General features: G+C 41.1%; 1 protein-coding gene across 7 annotated transcripts in view; it reads left to right on the forward strand.

The window, feature by feature from the left end:
* Window positions 1-12,072, forward strand: part of LOC110989216 (voltage-dependent calcium channel subunit alpha-2/delta-2-like) — a 59,857-nt gene that overhangs the window by 33,436 nt on the left and 14,349 nt on the right. For 5 of the 7 annotated variants that reach the window (XM_022253431.2, XM_022253430.2, XM_022253434.2 and 2 more), the window contains 7 exons: window positions 2,800-2,823; window positions 7,510-7,581; window positions 8,540-8,611; window positions 8,825-8,886; window positions 9,411-9,481; window positions 10,225-10,279; window positions 11,539-11,654. In XM_022253431.2, the coding sequence (XP_022109123.2) occupies window positions 2,800-2,823; window positions 7,510-7,581; window positions 8,540-8,611; window positions 8,825-8,886; window positions 9,411-9,481; window positions 10,225-10,279; window positions 11,539-11,654 (472 nt within the window). The remainder of the gene's footprint in view (window positions 1-2,799; window positions 2,824-7,509; window positions 7,582-8,539; window positions 8,612-8,824; window positions 8,887-9,410; window positions 9,482-10,224; window positions 10,280-11,538; window positions 11,655-12,072) is intronic. The other 2 variants (XM_022253433.2, XM_022253436.2) reach the window with 1 other exon arrangement.

The raw sequence follows: 12,072 nt of genomic DNA on the forward strand, positions 1-12,072 counted from the left end.
ATTCAAAACTTCTAAATGTTTACTTGTCTTTTTTTTTTAATTCCTGAATCTGCAAATTGTGACAATTGGACCTTTTTCATGTTGTGGTGGTGAACAGGATACATGTTCATGATATCCTTGCATTGTGTCTTTGCATAACTGATGCCTGTACTTTTGTTTTGTTCTGATTCCTGTTACCTTTGAACGGTGATAAAACCGCCCATAGCCTGACCAATCATATCCCTGCACTAGATCGCTGTCATTGTTATGCAAAACAGCCTCTTCATGTTAGGCACTAACATTCACCTAAATGTCACAATAAACTGTAGCAAAGCCTATCCCTGTGCCCTGAACATAAACCAGAAAAGAAGAATTTCAAAAGTGAGAATAATTTTTTTTTAGATTGCATTCACAGAAATACCATTTTACAAAAGAGGGAAATTTCTCTTGACATTTTCCGCCATGCTTGCATCATGTTTATGTCTTTGACATCTTGCTCTGCCCTGTCATCTGTATCTATCCATAGAGGGGCTGTGTTTTGCTCCTCTGTGGCCCATTGCTTTGCATTCACTCATTTCTCATGATGCTTTTATAGTCGGGTCATTCCATGAGGTTGGGGCACAATTTGTGACGGTGTCCTCGTTACGTGGGTAACTTTTACCACCTGTCATGACCTGTAGAGTAAGTCATTTACTCTGTAAAAATAACACACACCTCTGTATTCAGCCTTTAAGATGTATCATTTGGAGTCCACATTCAGGGAAGTAGCTGTTCATTTTTACAGAACCCACGAAACAATGGACACCGTCACAAATCGTGCCCAACCTCATGGAATGACCCAGTCCATCTCTCATCATGCATGAATCCAGCAACAGTTGGAAGAATGACTTCCTCAGTGCAATCCCGTAAGCTCAAGTCCAGCCATTGTCAGGTCATACTGTACATTCAAGGTCATACTCACCGACTTTGGAAGATTACCGGCACATGCCAGTGATTTCACACACAACTTTCTAAAGATTGGCACCCATGGAAATAATTTATCAGTCCCAAACTTTTGAACTTTTTTGGGGGGGAGGTGAAATTGACACCAGGTGTGGTTTTTTTGGTGTTTTTCCTCTCAGAAATACCGTAAATGTCACAAACCACAAACACTTTGACTGGACATTTACCTGAATCAGTGGTTCAATTAACGGGTTTATTAATGATGAAAACCTTGTTGGGGTTTCCCTTTCCTTTTTTATGAGAACAAAATTATTGAGGAATCTGTCATTCACTGTCTCAGCCGTGGGAATCACAGCGACCTTTGGCTAATTAGGAGCAGCTGTTATATGACCTGGTGTAGACAACAGTGTGAATACCTTGTCTTGATGCATACCCGTATGTAGAGCTCATGAAGGGCCCACGAATGCCCTCTTGCCGCTGAACCACTTTGTCATTCTTTGAACAAATCACAACTGGTTCTGTTGCTGCACTCCTGTTTAGTAGTAGGAATCCTGTAGAGTAGTGCTTCCTTCGGTTTATTCTCTGCTTTTATCAGAACAAAACTCCTGTCATTTGAACAAATCTTCAGGGCGGGATTCTACACAGAACAAGAAAACAGCTACTGTAAAAATCAAATAGGAAACAGTTACTCTGAACATAACATTTCAAAATATAGAAAGGTGCAAGCACAAGGGCAAACCAATCTCACTCAGCTGGTAAAACCCACAGGTCGTACACACCTATTACAGGCCTCTTCAACAAATTGGGTGTTGTGGCATACCAAAAGACATGCACATTTCAAGTTTAAGAATGCGTGTGTTAGTGTGGAACTACCACAGCAATGACAGCTTGGAGCTCCTTGTTCCAATCCTCCAACAAAGGTGGTTTGTACCCACCAATCACAGAACTCAACAAAGCCCACCAATCAAAGCACTCTTAACAAAATCAGTCAACTTACTATAACCCATTGTTCAACACTCAACACATGCACTTAAGTGCAACACTAAGCAAATCGTGCCTTGACATCCACCAGTCACATTGCAGGATCCACCGACCACATTGTATCCTTCATTTTAACTGACAAATCACATTTGAGCACAGCCTCCACCAGTCCCATCCTACCCCAATACATGGTCATCTCAACTCATTTTTTTCTAAAGAAAAATTCATAAGCTTGTTTTTTTTGGTAATTTACCAATTACTTACCAAGGTCACTTGTAGCAAGCTTGAATGATTTATGCAAATAAATCATAAGTATTAATTATATCCTCTAATTCTTATAAATCTAATCTAATAATCTAATTCTATAAGTCTTTGAAAAGATTTGTGCACGAAAGTTTTATAACTAGTAAACAGTGAAAAAATTAGAAAACACCTATAAAAAAAGGGGTTTGAAGGATAAATCAGAGACTTGTCAATTCCACCAGTCAGAATCAAGACTAGCTGGTACATTCTTTTGAATATTTTTGGTGCCTTACCACATGGTCCAGTCAGATTTCAGTCAGTGCTCAAGGCTGTAAATATGCACGATGTAATGGACCTCATGCTCGGGTCTAATACTCATTTAACTTTGTCATCATCCCATTGCTATGACCATTCTAAAGAACTAACCTCATGTCTTTTTCAAACGATTTCATCTGTTTCGGTCACTACCCAAAGGGTGTGAGTATGGATGATGTAACTAACCACCTGCACCAATTGGATTCTCTCCTATCTGTCATTGCCCAAGGCTATGAATATGTATGGTGTAACTAACCTCATGCACCAATCAGGTTTCATTTTACTTGGTGTCATATGTGACCTTTTGGTGTCATTTCTTCTCATTACTCTTTGATATAGGAGGAGATTGAGGCTATACTGGAGGTATACTCAAACAATTCCAATCTATTCCACGGTTTTCATTCATCCATTCATGCATTCATTCACTCATTTTCATCATTAATTTCTGATTGATTTCTGGCAGTGATTATGATGGTTTTTTTTTCTTTTGGTGAGAGATTTTCTTGCTGTTTGGTTGCTATAATTTTCAATTTGCCACACCTGATCTATTTCTATCAGCATGAAGACTGACACAGGTCTTTTTTTTACCCTTGGTTGAGTTTTTTCTTTCAAACTCCAGATTCCACACTTTTGCATGGGGCTCTCGAGCCCTCAAGGTCGAAATGTCTCTTACAGCACCTCATTTGTAATTTGCATTGGAGCACAACTAGACTAGCCTCATCAGTCCTTTGAGTGCCTGCCCAGCATGGCATAGGGGATAAAGTCCACGTCCCCCTTCGCATTCTGCATGTGTCTGTCATTTGTTGTTTGCACCTAGTTTGTCTTTGTATCCGATGTTGTGCATTTCGTCTTTGAAATCATCAAGGAACAGGGGCTGTTATAGTCAATTTTGATACAAGTGACAAGTTAGAAAAGCTTTAGAAATACATTCGCACTTTGAAAACTAAATTATCAACTGAAAAAAAAAATTAGCAAAATCAAGATCTGGTGTCCACTTTTAGCCCTCTGCTCTGTAGCACAAAAGAATTTTGGGCAGATTTGTCTTAACAAATGTTTTTAAAAGCAGTGGCTTCAGCGAAAAGTGAAATGCAGACGAACGCTCCATTTATAAGGACTACAATTTGGAGGTCTCTAGAACAAGTCCACTTTTCCATTCCTGTGTGCCATGCATGACAGTGATATCAGCTTGATTGATGACACTGTCCTCATCCACATGAGTGCATTGTCTGCTGTAATAATAAAAGGTGCCACTGATTGAGAAAATGACAGATAAATAGTTCCTGCACCCTGAAGAACTGAATATTGTTTTAAGAGTTTAATCGTTTGCTACTGTTCTGAAACCATTAGGCTAAGGAACAAAAATAAATATGTGCTATTTGAAGCCTGGTAATAGCAAAGGTCCAAGATCTGTTTATGCTGTAGGTGTAAGACAAATCGTTAGCCCTTGTTAGATAGTCAAATTTCGTAGCACATATTTTAAACATCAACAGCCCCCTCACCTTGCTGTAATGTTGTGTATTAACGCTGGTGAAAATGAAAGACATGTTATTTGGTTCGTTTGAATGTGAGTTATGTGCACGCTTTGCATTTGTGTCATATCATATGGCCACCGTGTCGCAAATCCTGTGCAGTGTCCTGATTGTTCCATCCCAAATCAGTTCTTGTTCCCTTGGTTCCCATTCTTCCTAAATCCCTATTGTAAACATCTGTTCCCAGTCTCGGTTCTTTTAGCCTTTTTTTTTTTAATCATGTTCTGTGCCAATAAGAGGTCAGGGTTAATTTGCACCCAGACTGTTAAACAACAGATTATCATGGCACTAGTAGTGCCAGCAGATTCTGAAAATTTTTGCTTTCAAAGGAGAATATGGGTGAGGAATTCTAAACCTCTTGTCCGTGTATCTGCAACTCTAAACCGATCGTGAAAAGTGAAAAAGTGGCTGTGTGGTATGATATCCAGCTTTGTTTTTTTATTACGAATTTTGTTAAAAACTTGAGCATGGTTTTACGTACGTTTTTTTTTCTGTCTTACCTTTCATCTCTCTAAGATTTCCTCTTCACAAAGAGTAACCATATATTCAGGTTTTGTTTTGGAATTCGTTATCCCCCCCTCCTTTTTGAAACACTTTCCTTTACACCGTTTTTCCTCCCCCTGTGTTTTTATCCCCTCGTACATGCACACTTCACATACTCTTCTTGTGGAAGGTGTGGTTCTAGACCAGCATTGTAGAGTACATCACCCGTTTAGTCTGTCTGCCAGTGACCCGTATTACTCCCAGATGTCAATGTTTGTTTCAGTTATTATTTTTGTTCATGTCACAGCCGCATTTATATCTGTTCAGTTTGTGGCTCTCTGGCTATGTGACATTTTCATAACACCTCCCACATGGTAGTTTGTGCCAGTAAACATGATGAGAAAGAGAAGTAGATGAACACTGAGTCAGTTTCTAGGTATCAGTCCAGTCCTGGCTGCTCGGCATATGCATGAGGAGAGCATTGTGGGTAATTTACTAACAGCACCCCAGAGCAGTTTGGTATGTGATTACTATTATTAGTACAGTGATCTGTTTCTTGTCAAGATTGAGTAATGACTTGTTATTTGACACTCCCCCCCCCCATATTTACCGTACCTCCCATTTCGTTTCCCTTTGTTGTATATCCAGTTAGACCCCGGTCATCCTCCCAAGTGCCTATGTCTCTAGCTCTGCTTCCCACATCCAGTGGAAAGTGTAGCCTTCATTTCCTTCTCCCTCTTATGCACCCATCCCAGACCCCAACAAGCACCTCCCAAGGTTCCCCAGCAACCTTCAAACCACACTGTCGAATGTAGTTCGTAATTTTCCCTTGAAACTTTGTCCTAAACTCTTTCCTCCCCTCCCTTCCCCCCAGCAGTGCACCCATTGGTGGCGGAAGTAGGGGGGCACTGCCTTCCCCTCCCCCCCACCTTTTTTTGACGTCGGGCTACTGGCCCTCCACTTTTGGCAGATCCTGTAATGACTGATGCCCGATGGTCACATAAATGCCCTCACCCCCTTTGAAAAATCTTTCCGCCACCAATGAGTAAACCATCAACTATCCCTCAACCATTCCATTCTTGACTCCCTCCTAGTTTGCCAGCAAACCTTTATTACACTGCAGCCGGGTTAGCTGCTCCTTGTGCAAAACACAGCTGTGAAAAACGTCATTGGTTCCAGTATTTAAGAGCCATAGGTTCAATACTGCAGTGCTCGTGGTTACTGGACCAAGATGGCTGTAGTGTAATAAAGACCTACATTTATGAATGTGATGTGTCCTTTCCTTAAACGTGTTCTCCTTTTGCAAATTCCCTTTCCACCCCACAGTGTGAACTGTCTTCCACACAGTTATTTCTGAACATGCCATTGATTTGCTGCAAATAACTGATGCACTTTTTAAATATTTTGTTTGGGAGTTTGTCATATTTTCTCTCCTAAATGTTAGAAATTCCCTACATGTATCATGAACCACTTCAGTGATTTTAATGTTGCTAGCAGAAATGAAGCACATTTAAAGTGCTTGGATACAATCAGTATGCCAATGCGAGAACGTCCCTATCAGTGCAGCCGTACCCCAGCACTTGCGCTGTGCACATGTTCGTGCTGATGTGACATCAGATTTTTTAATAATACTATTGGGATCATGAATTGGCATAGAACTGTATTGTGTGTCCTTTTTCTTATGAAAATCGCATTGCTGTATTTTGTGGCCTATTTGGCTCACGCGCACAATGTTTTCCATCTGTACAAGTTGTTATGGAACCATTGAAATGATTCTTGCAATGGTGCACAGCATAGAACACCTATAGATGACATGTGAACATGTTGACAGAAGATTACCAAGGGTGGTACTCACGTGGGTCATATTTGAAGTAAATTCCTTGAATAGACAAATTTTGTGAAATGTTGTTGCTGGTCATTTGCAATGGTACCCCTTGCCAATGGCAGAAGGTTGTGTGACCATTATTGAACAGAACCTCTGTTCTGTTACAGTTGCTTCATACAAAGCCAAACATCTTGCTGTCCACCATTACAGGGGGCCATCAGGAACGTCCATTGAAATGTCTCTGGGGTTGGTCCGTGCAAGGCATGCATATTGCTCTACCGATCATGCCCCTCTTGGCACTGACCAAGGGTCTGAATGAGGAAAATGAAAGAAATTCCCGTCCCCCCTCCACCAAGGTTGTGAAATGGTATATCCTTGGAGGATTGTTCCAGAGTGATCCCTGTAATGGTGGAGATTAGTGATTGATACACTGCAAACTGCATGGGGCAACTCTTGAGAGAGTTTGATATATTGAATCTGCAGCTAAATTAATCAATGCTGAACAAGCAGTGCTTGAGACCGAAGTACATTTGTAAATGTACAACCGCTCTGTACCAGAAGTTGTGGAAACACTGTGTGGCTATCTGCATACACAGGGACACCTGATGGGATGAAACATCAGGCATGCTGTGACTCGCCACGTTTCGTCACATTCGTGCCCCATAAGAGGCAGAGCCTCATGTCAAACTCGGATGCCACGCACTGGCTGTTGTGGAAGCAAGTATCGCTCCATGGGCACACCCTGGAGTGTTGGTGAATGCATGTATGAGGTTGCAGTGAGAAACATTATACAAATATGTTTCAAGTGACTCTTCCGAATCAGCAATCGTGGCATTTGGCTGTATGTCAAAAGTGGGCCTCTATATCTTACTTTTTTTAAAGGTCAAACTTATCAGCCAAAAATAAAACCATCCACACATCCACATGTGGATAAATGGACACACAAACTTTTGAATAAAATTGATTTATTCTCTTTGTAAATTAGGACTTACCTTGCAGCATTTGCTTTTTAATTTGCAACCATTTTGTCAATTTTACTGCATGGCATTGATAAACTTCCCTTTCAGTTTTTCCAGGAGTGTATTTGAAAATATTTTATTGCAGTGCCATTGATAATAACATTTGACATCAATTGGGTGGTCATAACATAATGTAACTCTGTATTGTGATGATGAAGATTTTCTTTCCCTATCAATGATATTTCATTTCCAGTTGGGGTATTTGACTGAACCACCCAATGTTGATTTCTTGGAAGTGGAGTACGAAATCCCTGAAAAAACTGAGGTGAGTTTGTTTCACTACCACCGGAGTCCGGGCCTTTTATGGTAATGGTTTGCAACTGTGTCCTTGGGCAAGGTACTTCACCCTAGGGCTGTGCCGGATATCCAAACATTCGATCGTGTATCAAATACTCGAATATTATTTTCCAAATTTGGATGTTCTAATGCAAAAATTATGAAAACGAAGGAAGAATTTTATTTAGTTTTAAATGAGAAAAATTGCACTTAAGAGGTTTGTTTCAAGAAGATTCAAATGAAAAGTGACAGTAATCTTACGATTCGAAAAGTTAATTATTCATTAAAAAATGTTAAAAGGACAAAAAAGATTGTTCTACTCTTAAATCTTGCTAAATTGTAGCCGAAGATACTCCTAGACACGAGAAGCTATTATTGTGATTATAATGTACATGTACAGTTGTGTGGGTAATTGCAACTGATTTGTATCAGTCGATCCGACCAAATATTCGGATATTCGATCAAATTGAAGGTTGAATATTTCAATAATGAATTATTTGTATTGACTCAGCCCTACTTCACTCTAAATGCTTCCCTCTAGCCTTGAGTAGATATGGGTATCTACAATAGATGAGAAGAGATGGATTCCCAATTTGTCCAAAAGAAGACAGGCAATTTGCTGTGATTTCTTTCTTTGATCTTGTACTGTTAATTCTGTGTAATTCTAAACTTGGATGAAATTATTCATTTAAATTGTTCTATTTACCTGAAGGTTTTCTTTTCCCGGACTTTTACCGTTGCACAGGATAAGACGGAATGATTCAAAACACAAACAAAGAATTTTCATTCTATTAAGTTACCTGCGGACGCAACGCTTCTGCGTGCTGTTAAACGGCAGTCCAGCTGTTACTCAATCTACACCCATTGGACAGTTACTGCACCAAATGAATGATCTTTCCAAGCATGTCTCAACATTTTGTCCCGTCTGTCTTTCTCTTCTTGTAAAGCTACGGATTAACATGATTGATCAGAAGACTGGACAAACCACTATGTACACCCCCATTATGTCCAGAGATGAGGTCAGTATTGCCTTGGTCATGTGATTCAATAATCCGATAGTGTCTTTCCCTCAGCTTTTGAAAAAAAAGTCTTAGGCAGGAAATCAGGATTGTGATTCAAGGAAATTTCTGGGTAAAAATTGTCTAGTATTTTGTGCTGGTAGCTTAAGATTGTGGCATGACTTGCACCATTTTAAATGGAGTTTTGTCTCAGTATCAATGTAATTCCTACAGAGATACCTGGAGTTTGTGAACATGACCTACTCTTACACTTTCATCGAGAACACCACATTTAGGTAAGCAGCCTTTCCTTTATAAGCAGATTTCTTTTTTGACCTCCGATGTGCCATAGATCTTGACTCTTTGAGGCATTTTTGACCAAGTCCATATCCGAATTTCTTGGCTAGGGCTTGAATTCACGCACAAATCTATGGTAGTGGTGGTAGCCACTTGCCATTGAGTTGTATTTTATTTCAACCTACAGCCAAGAAACTTGGACACCACCTATGCAGAACCCAAACAACATCAAATCTCGTGTGAACTACAGAACTAAACCTGGCTGTACTTTCACCAAATCCTGCTAAATCCTTGCATCTTGAAGAGCCATGGAGACTTAAGATTCAAATTTTTTAAAAGATAGAGAAAGTTTAAGAGTCTGGAATGCTCTCAGTCTTTTTTGACGACGTCAACAGGATGGATTGGGGATGAATTCTTTGTTCTTGGTAGAGAAATGGTAATTGATTGTTTCTGTTTGGTGATATGGGCAAATTGCCATGGTTGCCATCATCACCATATTTTGTGTTCTATCTCTCTGGTGCAGTGTTGCCATAGCACAGCCGAACTTCGGCCTGTGGGAATGGGGTGTATCTAACGATTTTGACCTCGGAGTAGGTAAGCGAAATCTTTGACACAGATCCATCCCCCTCTGCCTTTGAGAAACAATTGAAGGTTACTTTTCTCTTGTAAGACTCAAAAGTAAGTTCCCGGCGTGGTTCCTATAGAACTTTTATGAAGCCTTGCCTGTGGGTCACTCTTGCAGTGTCCATTCCCTAGACGTAGTGCAAAAATGGAGTGAGAGTACGCCCTCCAGGGACCTCAGAGATCCTTCCCAAGGTCCTCTCCCACACACCATCCCCTGGAGTTAACCTTGAGCCAGCCGGTTCTTCACAGAATAACTCAGACGCCTGGGTTTTTATGTTTGTTCCCAGCCAGCACATATTCCCGGTTTTATGGGTATTCCAACTGTTGCACTGACATTATTATTTTTGTTAATCATTTCTGGTAATGACACCAAGGATTCCTCAAAAAAGCCCAAGGCACTGTAGCTTGCAAGCCTGAAGAAACTTGTGGAGAGGAGACAATGAGAAGTTGTTATGGTTTTAGAGGTGGGAGGAAACCCTAGAGGAATATTCTGGGCAAAACCCCAGAGGAATCGGGTAGGAACTAAAAACCAAATCCACATGTGGACCGAGCCGGGAATCAAACCTGGACTGCAGATGTGGAAGACGAGGAAAGAACCACCATGCCAACCTGACTCCCTTGTCATGGACAAGGAGCGAAGACGAGTCCACTCAGAATGCACTGTACGCATGTAAATACTGGCAAGCGCTTGACATCTTTCCATTTTCCCACAGAATTTGAGGCCATTAACATCAAGCGGGATGACAGGTCTTTGCTGATTGCACCATGGTAAGTGCCCTGCCATCAACCTAATTGTCGCCAAACATGCTTATAGTGCCCCCACCTTTAAGAGCTTTACACTTTTTGGCCTGAGAGGGCTGCGAAGAGTCAGCATGAACCCAGAGGCACCCTTTGAGCACAGATTTCAAACCACAGTCAGATTGGGTTCCAAACCTCTCCAGCTGTACATGTACGTCTTGGTTCACGTGGACTGGCGAGTTGGTAACCAGTAACTAAACAAGCTAATATAGTTTTGGTCCCATGGTGGACCAATGTAATCGATTCCCTCGTCAAACGGCAGGTTAATTCATATTGATGGAACTCGCTATATACAGAATTCTGAGGGGCCTTTTACACTGTTGGGTCTAAAGTTTGGCAACACTGCCAGACTTTGACCAGTTTGTACCTGGATGTGGATACGGAAGAGGAGAACTTGCCCATCCGTTACAAAACAAAACAAAAATTTTAACTATGAAGAAAAGAGAAAGGAAAAGAAATCCCAAGAAAAGGAAAGGGGTTTAAAATCACCAATTTGCTCAAAAGTGAACTGGCCCCTGACCCTGGATCATCTTTGGCCTAAAAAAAACTTCAATCTTTATTAACCACTTCGCACCGGGGCATTTTTCAACGTTGAGGATGCTGGGCCGGCATGACTATCATTTTTTCCGTTTTCAAAATCCTTCAACAATTCATCATTCCATTTAACGGTCGTTTATAGCCGCACAGAGTAATCTTCAAGCACTACTCTAAGTTGACAGGTGACCTTCATTGACGCCCTAATATTTCAGCCAGGCCTGCAGCCTTGTAAACAGAGCCCAGATTGTGCGGTGTTATACAACTGTCTTTTGTTCACGAACCTGGCTCAGTGCACTGCTGACCTCTTTTCAATAGGGGCCAGATTAGCATGCAGCGGTGCTGTGTAGCTCATCGCTGCGGTGGTGGAGAGCTTTTGTCCCCGGTGGTAATCCGCTTGCTCTAAATACCCCAAACCCTGGTATACCGTTTCAAAATAACGCTGGATTATCACCACTTTTGAGAGTGAAAAATGCCGGTCATGCCCAGCAGCCTGGTCTTTTGTTCGGAGTACGGTCTTTTGTTACAGGGCCCTGTTTCCTTTGTCCGAGTTCGGAGACCCCGGCCACACATATAAACCATACGGCTCCGATTTCGGAGTCCCCGGCTGGTAGTGGTTAACAATACTTGCTGGCCAAAGTTATGGAAGGAATTACCTCAAACAATGATCCTATTTTTGTCCGATCGGCCAACAGGGTGTTTTGTGGCGATCACATCGGGCAAGAAGGGATGCTCGCCACATACAACATCACCAAGTCCATACAGGAGGCCATCAAAGACCTGGCAAACAATGACAACTTTCTTGAACAATGTAAGTCACTTGGAACGCAACGCATAGCAAGGAGACGCTATCCTCACAAGTGCTTTCTTTTTCGGTGCACAAATATGTGACCAGCTCTAGCAAAATGGGTAATAATTCACTAGATTCAGGTCGGAGTTTTTGATGTGGTTGGATTCTGTACATCAAAAGCTACAATTTGATATATGAATGACCCCTGCAGTGCGCTGCATTCCGGGGATCTGTAGACATTTGTATATCCACATTTTCGGAATTAATAAAAGCACTTTTCTAGAAAAAGATCATGAAGTGTAGCGCTTTGAAACAATGCTCTATAGGATTTCTGACTGAATGATCGATTTTTCCTCTTTAATCAGTTTCCATGCTTAAGTCACAAATTTTGAAATATAAATATTATGGAAGCTATTGAAGGAAAAAACACAAAAATCAC

Source organism: Acanthaster planci, linkage group LG04, assembly GCF_054643075.1.
Source record: "Acanthaster planci isolate LZ-2023a linkage group LG04, COTS_SCS, whole genome shotgun sequence".
Taxonomy (NCBI): Eukaryota; Metazoa; Echinodermata; class Asteroidea; order Valvatida; family Acanthasteridae; genus Acanthaster; species Acanthaster planci.